At 39.8% G+C, this 18,062-nt stretch overlaps 5 protein-coding genes across 5 annotated transcripts; 1 reads left to right on the plus strand and 4 right to left on the minus strand.

The window, feature by feature from the left end:
* GCK72_009409 (uncharacterized protein) lies at nucleotides 1-8,293 on the minus strand (the record flags this gene model as incomplete). Its single annotated transcript, XM_053727369.1, has 24 exons — nucleotides 1-447; nucleotides 492-695; nucleotides 747-812; nucleotides 855-1,046; nucleotides 1,090-1,173; nucleotides 1,220-1,356; nucleotides 1,403-1,547; nucleotides 1,596-1,785; nucleotides 1,830-2,083; nucleotides 2,130-2,306; nucleotides 2,355-2,539; nucleotides 2,624-2,791; nucleotides 2,841-3,159; nucleotides 3,254-3,482; nucleotides 3,527-3,905; nucleotides 3,950-4,211; nucleotides 4,261-4,565; nucleotides 4,615-4,726; nucleotides 4,779-4,898; nucleotides 4,941-5,172; nucleotides 5,218-5,319; nucleotides 7,795-7,908; nucleotides 7,954-8,096; nucleotides 8,165-8,293. 24 exons carry the CDS (start codon nucleotides 8,291-8,293, stop codon nucleotides 1-3), a joined length of 4,695 nt encoding a protein of 1,564 aa, XP_053586946.1.
* A 354-nt stretch (nucleotides 8,294-8,647) lies between these two features.
* On the minus strand, nucleotides 8,648-9,161 carry GCK72_009410 (uncharacterized protein; the record flags this gene model as incomplete). Its single annotated transcript, XM_053727370.1, has 2 exons — nucleotides 8,648-9,097; nucleotides 9,147-9,161. The coding sequence occupies 2 exons, from the start codon at nucleotides 9,159-9,161 to the stop codon at nucleotides 8,648-8,650; spliced, it is 465 nt and encodes a 154-aa protein (XP_053586947.1).
* A 1,971-nt stretch (nucleotides 9,162-11,132) lies between these two features.
* GCK72_009411 (uncharacterized protein) lies at nucleotides 11,133-11,642 on the minus strand (the record flags this gene model as incomplete). Its single annotated transcript, XM_053727371.1, has 1 exon — nucleotides 11,133-11,642. The coding sequence occupies one exon, from the start codon at nucleotides 11,640-11,642 to the stop codon at nucleotides 11,133-11,135; it is 510 nt and encodes a 169-aa protein (XP_053586948.1).
* A 1,217-nt stretch (nucleotides 11,643-12,859) lies between these two features.
* Nucleotides 12,860-13,420, minus strand: GCK72_009412 (uncharacterized protein; the record flags this gene model as incomplete). The annotated part of the gene is made up of 2 exons (XM_003113152.2): nucleotides 12,860-13,366; nucleotides 13,415-13,420. 2 exons carry the CDS (start codon nucleotides 13,418-13,420, stop codon nucleotides 12,860-12,862), a joined length of 513 nt encoding a protein of 170 aa, XP_003113200.2.
* A 1,468-nt stretch (nucleotides 13,421-14,888) lies between these two features.
* On the plus strand, nucleotides 14,889-16,028 carry GCK72_009413 (uncharacterized protein; the record flags this gene model as incomplete). The annotated part of the gene is made up of 3 exons (XM_053727372.1): nucleotides 14,889-14,969; nucleotides 15,507-15,608; nucleotides 15,864-16,028. The coding sequence occupies 3 exons, from the start codon at nucleotides 14,889-14,891 to the stop codon at nucleotides 16,026-16,028; spliced, it is 348 nt and encodes a 115-aa protein (XP_053586949.1).
* Between the last annotated feature and the right edge of the window lie 2,034 nt (nucleotides 16,029-18,062).

Raw genomic sequence — 18,062 nt, forward strand, 5'->3', positions numbered from 1 at the left:
TCAATCAGTTAAAGTGATGAATGTGTCTTCGAGTGATGACTGAGTCAACATGAAATCCTTCACATGAAGCTTCTTCGCCAATTTCTCCACCTTTTCATATTTCCTCGACCATTTGTCTCCGTGTCTCTTCGGCAATTCCCATACAAGACTAGTTGTGATATTAGTCAATGCAGTCTTCAAAACAGCTTCTTTCATTTTCTTTTGGACTCCCTTGATGACTCGATCACGATCACTGATCTTCTTAACCATCAGAGTCATTGTATAGGTATTTCCATATTGAGATTTGAGATCTTGACTAGTTCCGAGAGCAATCATTTCTCCTTTTCGTAGAATTGCAATTCTGGAGCACAGAGCCTCACATTCTTCCATTGAGTGAGATGTCAACACGATGGAACTTCCTGATTTCTCACGCATCCAATCTAGAATTTCCCAGATTTCGCGACGGGCCTGGAATAAGAAAGGAATAAAATCTGATTCTGATTGGTTCTTACCCTTGGATCAATTCCAGCAGTAGGTTCATCCATCATGATGCATTTCGCTCTTGTCAGCATAGCGATCCCAACTGAAATCTTTCTTTTCTGTCCTCCACTACACATTCTAACGTTTTTGAATGCATGTTCAACCATTCCAACACAAGTCAAAACATGACGAACTGCCAGTTTTGGGTTAGTGTATCCATGAAGTTGAGCCATGATCTGGAAATATTTATAGATGCAAATCATAGGTATGGATTTATGATGTCCCACCTCAAGAGCCTCAATACATTTCAAGTCGGGGAGAATCGAATCGAATTGCGGACAGTATCCGACGTACTGAAAAAGTTTTGATTTCTAGAACACTAAAGGGAAACTAACATTATGCTTGACTACATCTTTTCCATCAATAATTGCAGATCCACCACTAGGAAAACGTAGTCCAGTAAGAATATCGAAAGTGGTCGTTTTGCCAGCCCCGTTTGTTCCAAGAAGACCGAAACATTCGTTGTGTCTGACAGTCAAACAGACTCCATTCACAGCACGAAATTTTCCGAATACTCGAACAAGATCCTGGAAAAGTTTAAAGCTACTAGAATTTGTAAACTTGACAAACTTTGACAACAACAGTGCAGTTCTTCACTTGCGGTTTATGAACCAGTTGCTCCTCGAGTCTTACTGCTTTGCAAGGAGCAAGTCGCTAAAATTTATGAAATATTTAGAAACATTTGGTTCGATTTGCTTACCACAGGTTTCTTAGGAATCGGCTTTTCCGCTTTGTGTCTCAAATCGAATATGGCAACTTTTGTACTACGGTTTTGCATTGCATAGACTACGATTGTAGAAACAAGAGAAGCCAAACCAAGGAAAAAAACATCTCGGACTGAAAACTAACTTTAAATTTCATCCAAATTCTTTTAAAATCTTACGAAGCCCATTCCACTCCCAAAGATCTTTGTAATCGATCAATTGAGATAGAATACCAGCTGGATCTTTTTCGATCGCTTTGCTGACTGTTACTTTAAAAAAGCCAAAAAGAAAAGCACTTGGAGGACAGATTATGTAAAAGATTGTCTGAAAGAAGAACCTCGAAAACGTTCCAATGACCAAAAAAAGACTGACCGTCACAAAACTAGTCTTTTTCGATTTCAGGAAGCTCATAATCATTACAGTAATAACGATAATGATTCCAAGAACTAATTGATAAAGAACTAGAAGAGTTGAAGCTTTGGTAGGGGATTCAAAGATCAGAGAAGCCATGTAAGTGATTGGAATAATGGCAGCAAGAAGGAGGCCGTACATAACAAGAATTCTAAAACCATTAATCTGATTTTATGATTCCGAAATCAAACTCACAAAGGTATGGAATCTGTTAGCCTGTTGAATGCAAAGAAAATCATGATTGTGGCAGCAGCAAATATAATGAAAACCAAAGCATCCCAGAGAATATTAGCCGACCAGAAGATCAATTTAGACATTCCTGTGAGATGCTGCTGATGAGAGAATTTACAGACCCGTTCTTCAATTGAAAATTGTACGAACGGTGCAGTAACCAAAGCGAATCCAAGGGTCAGGAAAAATGGAATAGTGAGGTACATCATGAATTCATTCTGAAATATGGTCATGTTCACATTCAATAGTTCATTGTCAGAATACCTGCGCATCTTCAGTTATCGATGTTATATAGTGTATCTTCACATTATATCCGCCATCTTTGACGTACCAGTTGGAAGCAAGAGTAGTCAAAATGGGAACCGCCCGACTTACAACACCATTGAAAAAGATAGATGCAATGTTGTTTTCTACTTTGACAATGAATCCCAATGTCTCTTTCTAAGAATAATTAAAGTCTTTATGTCATGTATGTAACAAGAAACTTACATAGTACTTTTTAACCAGTTCCTCTTGACTCATTCCAGCATCATGTTCTTTCACTTTCAGATGTTTGAACCCTTCTATTTGACCTTTTATATCATCATAGTGATCTGTTTTTCCAGCTCCTTTCATCATAACAACTATTGATTTTGGAAAGGCATCAAGTGATATTTTCTCCTCAGTTTTTGGTTCTGAAAACAAGTTTTTTTGGCTACAGTACTGTGAAAAAATAAAGTTTCGACAAGGATTCTCACAGTAACTGAAAGATAACCCACTTGCATTTGCCTCGTCCTTTATCATATTCATTCCAAAAACTAGAATCAAGATAGGAATTGCCATTTGGAAAAAAAGTTGATAGATGTTTCGAAGAGTATAGTAATATCTTTTACGAATCAAACAACTGAACTGAGCAGATTGAAGTGCCGATCCGGTAACCCTTTTGTCTGGAAATAATACTTCGAAACATTTCGAGAACTATCGAAAATAACTCACTTTTCTTCATGGCCATCAACAACTCATAGCTTTGCTCCGCCTTTTCCCTTTTATCTTCCAAGTTATTCTCCTTCGAAATTACCAAATCACACTCATCACAGATACGAATGAAGACAGTTTCCAAAGAACTCAATGACAATCCAAGTGTAGTGATTCTAAGCTTTTTGATTTTCTCCTTCAATGCGCTTGGAAGTTTTTTGATCGGTCCACTTTTGTATTTCTTGGCAATAATTGATTCGAGAACTTTCAGTAGGGGAACAATTTTCTTCTTATCGTCTTCTGGAAGTGTCATTTCAATCATTTGACCTCTTTGATCTTTCTGAAATTATGAAATGTGGATTTGATATTATATAAATAAAATTGTTTTTAAGAATATTAAAACCCTAACTTCAAAATAGTTTTAGAAAACTTACCAATTTAGAATCAGGAATAAGATGATGACATATTTCTTTGACAAGTCTTGTAGAGTGTTTCCTATCACTTTTCACATCTAAAACGACTGTCAGAACGTATCCAGAACCGAATTTCTTCTTTAGATAGTTCAAAGATCCACTCGATGCCATTTTTCCATACGACATCACGAAAACCCAATCACCAAGTCTCTCAGCTTCGTCCATGTAATGAGTTGTCAAAAGGATCGTTCTAAAAAACGTAATGAGACTGGTTATACCTTATACTATTCCAACCTGTTCACTTTAATCTTTTCCAACATCATCTGTACATCTTTTCTTGCTCCTGGATCCATACCAGCCGTCGGCTCATCCAATAAAACAACCTTGCTTCCACCAATCATTGCCATACAAACACATAGCTTTCTCTTCATTCCTCCGGATAGATTGGCTGCGTGAGTTCCAGCTTTATCGGCTAATCGAATTGCTTGAAGGAGTTGTTTTGCTTCTCCAAGGAACAAATGAGATGGACCCTCTTTCAGTGCATTCACGAGTTCAAGATGTTCCAGAACAGTCAGTCGATCATAAAGTGGATTGTATTGTGGACAGAAACCGATGAACTTTCGAGCTTTGTCTTTATTACGAACCGCATCAACTCCAGCCACTTTGATCGAACCTGAAAATGCAAATAATTATCAGTTTTTCAATAAAAAAACGAACCTGAAGTGGGTTGTGCAACTCCAGAAATCATCGAGAACGTCGTACTTTTTCCACATCCATTCTGACCAAGAAGAATCGATACTTGTCCTCGAATTGCACGAAATGAAAGACCATTCACGGCTTTTTCTCCAGTTGGATAGATCTTCACAACATTACTCAATTCCACGTCGGATACTGCTTTACTTCTCATTTTCACATTTTCAATACATCCTTCCAAGATCACATCTCGATCACCGCCTCCTCCTTTCATTCTTTTTCCTCCCTGTAATTGGCCAGGTGCTTTGAAAGAAGACGCCTGAAAATGTACTCACGCCAAACATATCTTTCAAACCAGATAGTTTTCCTCCATAACGATCGTACAGCAAAGCTGCTGCCACCATCCAAACAACGTCGAAAATTACCATAAGAAAGTAATATCCAGGAGCAGTTCCCTCGATATATGTCATGTCAAACAGTGAGTCAAATGACATTTTATTGTTGGCCAACGAGTTTTCTTGTGCTTTCTTCAGGAAATAGTGATAAGCAAAGTTGATGTTTAGAGAGTACAGTAGACTTAAACTATCTTCATCTTGTGATAATGGATAGAAGACAGCAAGGACCCAACAGACCAATGAAGCTGAAAGGGTTTTGTATGTTTTAGTTGCAAATGATCTTAAATCGAATACCTTCAATTCCACGTTTAGCGTTAGTGAAAATTGCGGAGAAAAGAATAGCAAAAGCGATAGCACCGATGATATAAAACACAGCACCAATCATCATAACTCCGAGATTCGTATACTGAAAAAAATTGGGAATTGAATTTGATTTCAGGAAAAAATTATTTGAAAACCGTGAGACCCATGAAGAATTTCATCGATCCGATACACGTGATGAGGGATTTGAGGAAAGTGGCAATGAAGTGCTCGGTATAAAACAGCCAACCAGGTAGACCAATTGCAGATAAATACGGCTGAAAAAGGAGTAATTTTGGTGGTATTTCAATTACTCTCACTTTAACAGTTGACTTTTCAGTTACAACAGTTCTGACTACATTAACTACAGTAACCATCATACTAAGACCAATAATTGCATGGAAAAATGGGAGTGCGACTTCAGGAATCTCAATATCTCTAGCACTGATTTTCTGCACATTAACACTTTCCGACCATCCTCTCTCCTTATCTTCCTGATGACCATCAATGATAGTTTGAATGAATACTGAAGAGAACATGTACTTGTCAGAACTGAAATTATAATTATCTGATGGTTAGTCTTCTCATTGACTGTACTTTCTCTCCATAGCGCCTTTGAAGTCCTCCCTTGGAATATCTGTTGAAGCCACTGCAACATGTACAGTTATTTCTTTTCCTGACTTGTCCACCAACATAGTTCTGGAAATCATTCTTATATATAAAAGACAAGTGGTGTTTGTCTGTTTGTCTGAGGCACTGTCCGCAGCGGTTTTGGAAAGAGAAGAGAAACTGAGCCAGTGGGCAAAACCGAACTGGCGTGCTTTGGACAGCGACAGCCGCTTTAGACCACTCGGCCACACAGGTAAACCGCTAAGTCCCAAAAGCGTGTTGTTGGCGGCTGAAAAAGCGCTAGCGGCTTAATAACGGTCCAATAACCGGTGAGCGACCGCCAAAGTCCCAATGGCGGCTTAATAACCGGTGAGTGACAATGTGGCGGAACATTACAGAAGTTGTGTTAGAGATGGAATTTTGAGAAAATATTTTAGGAGGTGGGTCCTATTAGATAGATGATTCATTCTTTATTTCGTTTTTTTCATAAAAATGGATTTTATTTTTGGCGGCTTGAAAACGGCTTAATGGCGGCTGAACAGCCGCTGGCGGCTAAATCACTGGCCAGGAACGGGTTAATAACCGGTGAGTGAACCGCTGACGGCTAAACGGCGGCTTAATAACCGGTGAACGACACTGTTAAGAGTAAAAGTTTTAGTTGGAATTTCAAGAAACTATCACACTGATAGATAAATTTTGTATCTAGTTTCTTTACTTCTTTCTTCCTAGATTGTTCCCCAATGACTAATTCATCATACAAATAAGCGGCTATAACTGTGAAACCTGTAATACAAGAGCACATACTGGCCATAAAACATGAATTACCGTATCACCTGTGATAGAGACACATCCAGAATTACAAGTTGAACGCAGTATAACTTGGTTCCAAGAAGAGATGTTAAAACGTTTCCAACTGACAAAATATAGTTTGATACAAATGAAACATTTCATCAGTTGAAAAAAAGTTCATAACTAAGATGCCATTCGAGATAGAGTACTCGCCATAATGAATGCAACACTTGCAGTTTTTTGTGGAAAATGGTTAACTTTGTGAGTGTGAGACGGCTTCCCTGATGGTATCACAATATCGATTGTTTATGGAGTATACAGATCACAAGTAGAGCTTCATTTTTGTAGTGACAACTTTTTTTGAACGAGTACATACTAAGAAGTTACAGACAGTTCTGGATGTGTCTCTATCACGGGTTATACGGTAATTCAAAACCATATGTGTCTCTATTGCAATTTTCGGTTTCATTCTATTTAAAACGTTTTGGCGTTCACTACTTTTCTCAACTATCTTCCCTTTTTCGACATTTCTTCAACATTCAAGTTTCAATCCAAGCCGCCGCTTTCAGCGAAAAGTCGCAACGATACTCCGCTATTCCGGTGTTCGCAGTAAATCTTCACCGGCGCCGCTCGAATTATTTTTCAGTAAAAACGTTTATTTTTCTTCGATTTTCATGTATTTCTTGGTAATTTTTCAGTTTGTTACATTTCGTTTAAGTGATTGATCAATCTTAATTACTATCCGCTTACTACCCGTTGAATAATTACTCAATTATTCGATTCTAGGCTAATCGAGACAACTTGTGATGGCGTCGGACGTCTCAACGCAATATGGAGGATGTTTCCACTATCGGAGAACAGAAAAGGTTTGTTATCGCATGTATCTGATTATAATTCTATGTAGTTTAACTAATCTTTTACAGAATCTGACGTCTTAACGCCTGAATAAAGCAACAGGCGCCCGTCATGACTGCCAAACGTTCTCGATGGGAAATTCAGAGACAACGACGACGTTTTTTCACATAAAATAAAGGTATTTTTGATTCTCTATAAAAGAAAATAAGCGTAGTTATTTAGGGCGAAACATCGTCAAGTGTGCTCATAATCGGGATCGAACGCCTGTCTCCCCCCAAAGGACTTGTTACACTATTCAACGAAATTCAACAAGCTAAAGAAGAAATCTATGTGAGTAACTATCGGCCTTCGAGCAAATTTTACCTATTTTATTTCAGATTTGGTGAACAATCTTCACCAAAAAAGGATTCTTTCGAACGAAAATCAAAACACCGATTACACAATTTTACACTTGGAACGAGGCGATGAGAAGCGAAAGGAAACAAGTCAAATGGAGTCAAAAGCCAAGAATATTTTAATTTCTATTTTTCTTCTTTCTTCCTGTTTAATTGTATTTTTGTTTTTTCTTATAATAAACAATAATTATTCAACCATGTGTTCCGAAACTACCGGGGAAAGGGGCCTATTGGGAAAGTGCGCCGGGTGAAAGTTGGTCCGGTGGCGGCTAAACGTTGGTCCGTCGGCTGCTGAACGTTGGTCCGTCGGCGGCTCGCAACTTCAACCACCGTATGTTCGCCGTTGGGCAACTTGCGCGCCGCCGCCGGTCCGTTTTTGGGACTTAGCGGTTTACCTGTGCATGCGGGCACATTCGAAAGTCAATGACCACGTGAATGAAGAGAGACCAGCCGGCTACACCGCCGAAGGCGGGGGAGACAGGCTGGTATTATATATTTTCCCTATCAGAGATGTTTTCTGACTCACGCATATTCACAATCTCCGAGCTTCTTTTTAGCGTCATCAACTGACATTTTCATTCCGGTGACATTTACGAATTGACCATGGTCGTACTGCATATAGATGTCATCATTACCTTTTCTGAAAAACGAAAACTGTTTCAATGATTTCCAGTGTGTTTATCACCTAAAATAGATTTTCGTTGACAACTCTTTCATTCCACAACTTTCTGGTGCTTTGTAAAAGATTTGAGATTCGAGAGAATACTTTGACAGTACCTCCGAAATGTCCTTCATGTCACTGGTCCCCTTTTTCATTTGCTCGGCAATCTAAATTAAGAATAACAACCGTTTAGATATAATATTGATTCAGTGGATTTTCCTCATTTTAAACTTACCTGTGTCATCATGCCATTCACACAGAAGAGAATAAAAACAGGAAGTAAGAGTTCGAAGAGAGTCCATACTTTGCTCCGAGTCGCCAGAATTGCATCTTTTTTCAATAGAGCAATTAATTTTACCAGCATTTTGATTCAATTGAAGTTGTTTCTCCAAACTGAACACCTGTGGTTGTTCAGATGACCTGACCGATAAGCCTACTGCTCTCCGGCACCAATTAAAGTGAGGAAATTACATGACCCGGTCAAGAATAGAAGTGGTAAAAAGACCCACGTGAATTGTTTTTTTTAAATCTTGATAATACCAGACGGATAAAAAATCAGTGTCCAAAGTTATTGAAATTTGTCCATATCACTCAGCCTAATTTTGCACAAATATAATAAATATGAGCTATTCAGCTATTCTTTGAATATTGAACAGAAAAAATTCAAAAGAAGTTTGATTTATTAAAATAGAACAAACGAGTAGAAGTACATATTAGTTCAAGAAGTACCTGAAGAAGTCTTCTTTCCCTTCTTCTTCTTCTTTTTTCCTTTAGTTCCAGTTGTTCCAGATGTTCCAGATGTTCCAGACGTTCCAGACGATCCACTAGTTGTTCCACTCTCCATATCAAACCCTCCACCAGCTCCACCGGGACCAATTTGAGCAGCAGCTTCTTTCTTTTTCTTATTTCTTAAATAGAAAAATACACCTCCGGCAGAACTGCAAACAAGAAACACGATAATGATAGCAATGACAACGTAAGCGTAGGACGGCGAAATTTCAGTTGTAGTTGGTGGTGGACCAGTTGTTGCAGGAGGAAGTGTCGTACCAGGTGGAGGTGCAGTTGTTGATGGTGCAACTGTAGTTGTTGGAGGTGGAGGAGGAGGAAACAACAATTTGACGAATGGTCTAACGATGGGCTTCACGATAGTATTTGTGACGAAGTCCACCTAGGATAGAATAATCGATTTCCATGAGAAACTACGGTATCAAACTTACAAGGAATCCAAACATGATGATGCAGTTTAACTCTCTCCACTGAAAGCGAGGCTTATATAATGTTCCACAGGATGCTCTGGTCTCATTTGGTCAAGAGGTCAAGCTGAGGCTGGTCAAAGTATGAGATGGTCATTGTGCTGAGGTCAGCATTGATTTGGAAAAGTTCCTGAACTTGAAACAGTCAAGAAAATTGTGTTATGATGGCAGGCACTTTGTTCTCTAAGGTTCCACCCAGCCATCGGTATAAACACTGATTATTAAGGAAACTGGCCATAAAGACATTAGTTTCCGTATGTGGCTTCTGTGGATTGAACTTTATTCTTGGAGAACAATTTGCACTCACAAACACGCAAGCTGACGGAGTATGATTTTTTCTCATTCAGAAAAGAATACTAAAAACCCAAAACTTCGGACATCATTTTACTTTGCCTATTTACTGATTTTGTAGGTCTGAAAAACAGAACACAATCTGCATGTAGCTCACGATTCCATCCAACGATGACGAAACGTTTAGAATTTTAAATTGTATTCCAGAATATCTCAAATTAACTATTTCAAATCAGCTCAAGGCAAAATGTTTACTTTTCTTGCTGAACGGAAATATTCCATTAGAAAACTTCGTAGCAGTCAATCAAAAAATTTAATGGAAAACTATTCTGTCACAATTTTTGATATGAAGCCGTTTTGGATCACCGTTTGCATGTTATAAGAGATATGAAAAGTTGTGGATCAGAAAACTTTCAAATCCTGATTATGAGTTTTCTTATATCAACTGCAGGTGTTCACAATAAGGTAATGGGGATAAAACCAAAAACTTTAACAGGGCTGTTACGCTGTTTCGGTAATGATCTACAAGCGTCTTTTTGTTACACACTTTACTGTTTTCTATTAAGACTTCGTTAACTTCCAAAACTTTATTGAGCACAAGTATAATTGTCAAAAAAAGTAACAAGTATAAAAATCAAAAGTGTTCGCTGAATTAACCAGTGCTTCCACTTTCTGCAGTTCTCTTCTCCTTCTTTTCTTTTTTCTTCTTATTCTTACTCTTCTTCTTCTTCCCTTTTCCCTTTGTTCCAGTCGCTGTTCCAGAAGTCCCAGAAGTTCCGCTTCCGTTAGTTTCAGATCCAGCCTCAACGTCTGCTGGTGCTTGTAGAGCTGCCTCCATTGCAGCTACAGAAGCCGCCTTCTTCTTTCTGCTTCTGATGACGAAAAATGCTGTAGTCGCACTAATCAAAACAAGAATTAAAACAACCACTAGAAATATGGCAATATCAGTTCCATCGATATCCGTACTTGTTATTTCTGTTGTAGTCATCGGAGGATCTGTCTTCGAAGTTCCCGATGCGCCGTTAGAATTCGAATTTCCAGAATTTCCAGAATTTGAATTCTTCTCAGTGGTTGTAGTAGTCAATTCAGTTGTAGTGGGAGGAAGAGTCGTTTTAGGAGGTGGTGGAGGAGAACCAAATAAGGCTCCTCCAACTACGTTTAATCCTGTAGTGACAACGCTACTTACACTTCGGACAACTGTTTTGAAAGCACTAATCTGAAATAGAAAAGTGAAACATTAAAAAAGCTAAATTTTTAAGGATTACAATCTTAAAATTGTTCTAAGAGGATCATCTACTAAAACCCTTTCTTAGCTATCTTTTTTTGTCTTGATACTTACGAAGAATGCCATTGAAGTTGTAGCTGTAGTTGATTTTGAGTTCACATCCCTCCTCTTTTATACTTTTAATTATTCCTGTTCTGGTAACACGGGGCAGTAGATTAGAGGCATAATAGGCTAATCAAAGGTTTCTTGGACTATCAATTTTTTTACAAACGTGTAACAAAGAAAGTAAGTTTTTAAAAATAGTTTTGACTAAATCCCGAAATTTTTTGAATGGATTAAGTTGTAACATTTTTTCAAATACCCAGGTGGGCAGACATATTTATTTATAAAATGTTGGAAGAAGTGAAAAACGAGTAATATTAGAAAGTGGATAATTAGACGCCGGACGTCGAAGAAGCGCCAGTCTTCTTTCCTTTCTTTCCTTTCTTCTTCTTTCCACCTTTTGTTTTGGTTTTTGTAGTGGTCCCAGTTGTTCCAGTTGTTCCAGATGTTCCAGAAGTTCCAGAAGTTCCACTTGTTCCACCAGTCGTTGATCCATTCTCGGCATCAAATGATCCACCACCTGGTGTAGATCCAGCCAACGCAGCAGCTGCTGCCTTCCTCTTTCTCCAACGAATGAGGAAGAATACTCCAACACAACTGGCCACGAGAAAGAGCACGACAACGACCAAGAAGATGGCAACTTTCGAATCCGAAACATCCGTAGTAGTAAGCACAGTTGTAGTCGGAGGAGACGTTGGAGGTGCAGTTGTCAATGGAGTCGTCAAAGGAGTTGTAGTTGGTGGCGGCGGAGGCGGTGGCGGAGGTGGCGGAGGTGGGGGATTGACAAATTCGTCAATAGCCCTTACAGTACTTTTGACCGCCGACACAACCCAGCCAAACATAATTGAATAGAGTGAAGAGTGTTGTGTACACTACTGAAGCTTTCCTTCTATTATCCTCTTCTTTTATATTGCCCAGTTGGCCCATGGACTGGTGACTGAAGTCAAGAGATCAGGGCAAGGTTAGGCTGATCAGAGCTTCTTACGGTCATCTCGGATTGAGTTTTTCTGATAGTTCACGTGAATTATCAATCCCTACGGATTTTTTTGTAATTTACACGTGTTTTCGTTCGACTTTTTCACTTTACCTCACAATATACAGAAACAAAATAATTAAATATAGGTTAATTCGTAATAACCTAGAAATTTTATAAAACCAGAACAAATTACAGAGATGGTCATTTTTATTATTTGTTTTTAAAAGAAGAAAAACAACTCCTATCATTTCTCACCAAATCAAAAGTGACTATTTTTGTTCTAAAAACGTCAGATCTCGGCCTCTTTTAAGAAATCGATTTAAAAAATAACTTTGTTTTTAAAAAATAACTTTGCACGAACTACAGTCCAGAACTGAAAAACATTAAACAAATAATAAGAGACTTGTTTAAAAAAAAACATATCCGGACCATAATTAGATTCTGACCATAAATCTTCCTACAACAATTAGCACTAATTTGAGAAGATGTTGGAACTTCCTCACTTTTAATCCTTTCTTATGTGAGCAGTGGCAACACCAAAAGACTTTGCAGTTAAAATATAGGATTTCTTCTCCAGATTTTCAATTTTTTCCAAAGGGTGGACCACGACCATAACATTTTGTAGTACGGAGATAACAATCTGTTGTACCCTAAAAGTATATACTCCATGAGCATATGAGAAATGACCTGGCAGTGAAATGTGTGAAAAATGAAACAAGTGTCCGTCATTTCAGAAAGATATGTAACATTGTTTAAACAAACAAGATTTGGAATGCTGATTCTTTTTGGAAGTATCAATGTCTCGCCAAAGGCTCTGCAGGTTACGGTAGAGCGAAGCTGTGTGTATTTGCTGCTTTCTTATTAATTAGAAATACAATAACGCCCCGTTTACACCCTAAACGTTCGGAGAGTTGGAAACTTTACTAATCTCTTTTTAGACAGTATATTTTTCACGTTTGTTCCCCCATTCCTCCCGTTTCGAGTCTGTCAACCCCGCAACCATGTCTCAAGTCTAAACTGTAAATTAACAAAATTTATTCACTATTCAAGAACAATTAACAAGTATCGATGCAAATAATCAGTTCAATTAGTTGATGGCGAAGAAGTACCTGAAGAAGTCTTCTTTCCCTTCTTCTTTTTCTTTTTTCCTTTAGTTCCAGTTGTTCCAGTTGTTCCTCGTGTTCCACTTGTCCCAGATGTTCCAGAAGTTCCAGTTGTTCCTGACGTTGATCCACTCTCCGCATCAAACGATCCAACTTGCATTGGCGTTCCATTTGCTGCTACTGTCTGCTTATTTTTTCTTGAGCGAATGAAGAAGAATATTCCACAACCACTGGCCACGATAATGAGCACAAGTATAACCAGAATAATAATGACAGTCGAATCATTCATATCGGTAGTAGTTGGAAGAGTTGTAGTTGGCGGAAGTGTTGAAGGCGCTTTAGTCAATGGAGTCGTCAATGTGGTTGTCGACGCTTCGGTTGTAGTTGTAACAGGTGGAGGTGGGCTCGAGAAAATTGAACCGATTCCGTTTGCAACTGTCACAGCGACATTGTAGAAAGGCCTCACAATAGCTTTGAAGATACCCCACTGAAAATTGGAAGAATTTATTGATTGAAGTTCTCAGAGGAAACTTACCACCATGACAACCTTCTTTTCTTCTAACTTTCTTGAGTTTTTCTCATCTTTTATAGCCGGTAAAAAGAATACAACCCGGTTAGCATAAGTAATGTCAGGCTGGTCAGTTCATATGTTGTCCATGTCAAATAATATAAATGTGAATCAAGTTGGTTTTGAATAGAGAAATGTAATTTCTGAGGGTAGGAACATTTAGGTAAAAAATATTTGGTGCTTGCTTTGTGATAAGATTATAAATAGAAATTTATTTTGAGAACAGAGAGACAATAAATTAATAAATAGAATTCTGTAAAACACATACGAAACATTGAAAGACAATAGAATATATTCCAGATGGAATTACACTTGATTCCGTTAGGAAAAGAAGAAAAAAGAGGATTATAGGGACAAAGAAAGAGAAAAAGAAGTGTTTTGTGGCAAAGGGGACGAATTGAATAGGGGAAAACGGGGGGTGTAATCGACAGTTGACTTTGTCGATGATTTGAGCGTTGAATCTTCAGAACATGAAATAAATTAAGAGCTAGTAAAAAAATAAAGAGCGCAGAGACGTTTCATTGCACGCTTCAGCTCGTCAGATGACGGCTTCACACGCTGACGCTCTGGATGCTTGACTTGTCGTCGGAGGCGTCGATCACTGGGTCGTCGTTCATTTGGAAAGCTGAAATTCAGAGTTATTGATATAATTGAGAAGAAGCATGAAGCGTGAAGACTAGAGACTCTATATCTGGGTTCAGGTCGTGAAAGACTAGAACTAGAGGTCAATATGTCTAGATGAGGAGAAAAGAAGCTGATTCAAGAAGGAATGAATTCTATGAGAACATGCAAGAAACCAGGGGAAAGAGAGCTCTTTCAAACAGGAGAGTTATTTCCATGCGACACTTCTTCTTACACTTTCGTCTAACGCATGCGATTCCTTGCGTGTAGGCGATTGGAGAACACTGGCAGACTCCTGCGTGACACATCGACAACCCGTCGTTATGTCCGACGCACTCGCCGTCAAGTTGACAACGGGCGCCGATGGGTCGCGGCGCTATAAGAGAGAAAGATATAGAATCGAGTGAGGGGGAGATGTGTGATTTGCGTGATGATTAGGTCACGACTTACACATCGACGAGGATCCGAATCGGTTATTGTTGTTGTTGTTGTGAATGTTGAAGCCACCATTGTTGTTGTTCATATTGTTGATGTTGTTTCCAGGGAAAGATGGGAACGAGGTTTGTGGTTGACCTGGTGGACAACACAAATTCAACGAAGACACGCATTCAAACCCGGTTCCACATGATCCGTTTGGGAAGCATCCGGAGACTGCGGTGTCACCGGATGGGCATTTACCTGTAAGTGGGTGAGATGAGAGAGATTCAGAGGGGAAATGGAGACATGCAGAGTACTTTGTAAGAGGCCGGCTGGTTTGTTCGATGATGGAGAGCAGCATTGTCCGTTCTGACATTCGAGCCCGATTCCGCAAAGACCGTTCATGCACGGACCGGATGAAAGAGATCCATCAGAGCATGAGGAGGATGAGGATGGTCCGCCGAAGCGAGCTGAAGAAGAAGAGGTGGAAAGAGGAACAAGAACACGAAGAAAGAGAGATAATGAGGGAAATCAAAAAGAGTGAAGGAATGTCACAGCACGCAGGAGGATTCATATGAATGAGAGCATACTTACGAGGCATGTAGCTGTGAAGTGGACGTCCGTAGTGTGGCACTTGAGCCATTTGTCGAGAACTACCGATACGAAGACGGCTGAAAGTGGTAGTGGAACAGCAAATTCCAGCATTTGTGAAGCAAGTGTATCCAGTTGGGCACGTTCCGGCGTCGGTTGTGGTGGTGCATTCTCCGATTTGATTGGCGGCGGCGCAGAGTCCGGTGGCTGAAATATGATCATTTTGGTTCATGTTCTTCTCAGAGAATACTTACTGCACTGAAGATCAATACAGGTTCCTGGATTGACTCCGTTGGTGATGAGTGGACTGTTTGGAATGTAGACAACAACGTATCCTGGTGGGCAGAGTCCATCAATAGCTGGTCCGACTTGGCATGATTCAAGTTCATAAGTGACGACTGGGCAGCAGTTAACATTGTTGGAATCGCAGGCGTATCCAGCTGGGCATCCTCCGTTGAATCCAGTTCCGGTACATGGGCCAATAGAAATTTCATCGGTACAAGTGACAGTGGATGGGCAGCAGACTCCGTTGGTGAGGGTGTATCCGGTGACACAGACTCCGTTGACAGCTTGAAGACCAGTTGATCCATCAGTACAGGTGGCAGAGCAGCAAAGGTTTCCTTGGACGGTATATCCAGTTGGGCAGAGACCGTTGATGGTTGGGCCGAGAACTTCTCCTCCGTTTGGACAACTGTTGATTGGACAGCAGATGTTTCCAGTGGTGCAAGTGTATCCAGATCCACAGTAGTATGAGACTTGAACTCCTCCGCATCCATCTCCGGTACAGGATGGAATACAGGCTCCGACGGCGTCAGATCCATCAAGACATTTGACAGTGGTAGAGGTTCCAGCACAGCAGAGTCCGTTGGAGCAGGTATATCCAGTTCCGCATTGTCCGTTGACACATCCTCCGGCAGCTTGGGTTCCATCAGGGCAAACTGAAATGAAGTGAGAATGAGGTATGACGTTTCTGTCTGTACTTACCGAATGGGTTGGTGGTGGTGGTCTGTGGGCAACAGACGTTGTTACTGCAGGTGTATCCACTGGCGCATCTTCCAGACATACAGGCTCCGACGGCGTTTCCTCCAGATGGGCAGGTGTCTGGAAAAATGGTTTTAGGAAGAGATCCCTCAAGATACGATGACTTACAAACTGAGATTCTTGGAGCAGAGTTGTAAGATGGGCAACATTGGTTCTGAATGCAACTGTATCCAGTGGCACAATATCCGGAACTGCATCCTCCGACAGAGTATCCACCTCCTGGGCAAGAGTTTTGTGCTGAAAGAAAATATAAGATAATTAGAGGTTCAGAATTGAGAAAACTTACGGATGGTGATGATTTGTGGAGCGTTTTGGCATCCGACGCAGTTGCTAGATCCTCCGGTCACTGAAATATTGGAACATGAATCATGATACAAGAGAGAAAGTCAGGAAAGGTTAGGAGGAAATAAAAGTGCAAAGTGATTACTGCATCCACATGAATAAGAGGAAAATCGGGTCGAGGGCTCTTCAGTGATTTCTGAATTCATGTGATTCTCTGATTCCTCGTGCTTCTGCTTCCTTCTTTTCGTCTTTCTTTTCTTTGGATTTTTAGGATCGGTAAGTGGGAGTAAAAGCGGGCAGCAGAGGTTAATAGCAGTGTCACAATGCAATCCAGCAGGGCATTCTGATCCAACAGAACAAATCAATGAAGATTGGAATCCACCAGCACAGGAAACTGTAAATGATATCTGAAAGGTGCAAGTGTTATCAAGAGAAGATCGGCTCACCACCGTCGCCTTGAGCTCTAATGAGCACTTCATCCAGTTTGGAGAGGTGCTCGGGGAACCCGTATCCGGGCGGTCCAATTGGAAAATCATTCTGAAGAAGGGGATCGGAGGAAAGATGTTCCTTCTTTTTTGGTTTTCTGTGCTTTCTGTTAGATTTTGAATTGGTTGATTCAGGTTTGGGTTGTGATTTGTTAGTGGTGCTGGTGATCTCAGAATCCTCAGAATCTGAATTGAGACAAGTGAATTATGTGAATCAGGGAAATGAGTGCATAACGATCAATAGATTGAGATAACTTACTAATGATTGCTGGAGCGGAGTTGGATCCACTGGAGCAGCAATATCCATTGTTGCAAGTTCCGACGGAGCATGGGTTTGAGTTGGAGCAGCTGGAGAAAGTGCACACGAGTCCGTTGGCTTGCTGACCTGTACAGATATTGGAAATTAAATTAAAAATAAAATAAGTGAAGAGATAGATTGGTAGAAGCTAAGGGTTAATCATGCAATGGGTTTATTTGTTAGTTATTTCAATAAATATGTCAATGTACACGTGTCTGGCAACGAGATTGGAAATATATGTATTCTGGTGTTCTTCCTCTGAAAAAAACATATTTAGTCGTTGTCAAACTTGAAATAATCTCACTAACCTATTGAGTCTTTGCTAATTGACAACATCGGCCCTTTTGATTACAGAAATATGGGGAAGGACACTGTAGACTGTATCGGCATGAAGTTCCAAACCTCGGATCAACTTCAATGGATCCCATTGGACAATCTGATACAACTGATGTTACACTTCCTTCCACAATTAGTCCTGAAAGAATTCCAGAGTTATTACGAAGGCATCCCTTCATTTTTACCTGGACTATAACAACAGGCATAATGCTCCTTATTCAAAAGTGTGCATTTGTGAGATGACGATGGACAAGAATCATGATTATTTGCAGATTGGCATGATGTTTCTGGTACTGTTCCATCCGGACAGCGAACATTCAATTTGCAACATTTTCCAGATAAAGAGCAAGTAAAGTCGGGAGGGCATAGAGTGTGAAGATCACATTTTTGAGAGGAGAGACATTTCTGAAAAAAGAAGAAAATGAGGATCGATTCATACTAGATTCATACTAAAACTTACATTTTTATTAATAGACAATCCAGTTTCTTTGTCCACTTTCTTCACTTTTTTCCAAACTTTTGTTGCCGTTGACGTCACTTCTTC

This window comes from Caenorhabditis remanei, chromosome III, assembly GCF_010183535.1.
Source record: "Caenorhabditis remanei strain PX506 chromosome III, whole genome shotgun sequence".
Classification (NCBI taxonomy): domain Eukaryota; kingdom Metazoa; phylum Nematoda; class Chromadorea; order Rhabditida; family Rhabditidae; genus Caenorhabditis; species Caenorhabditis remanei.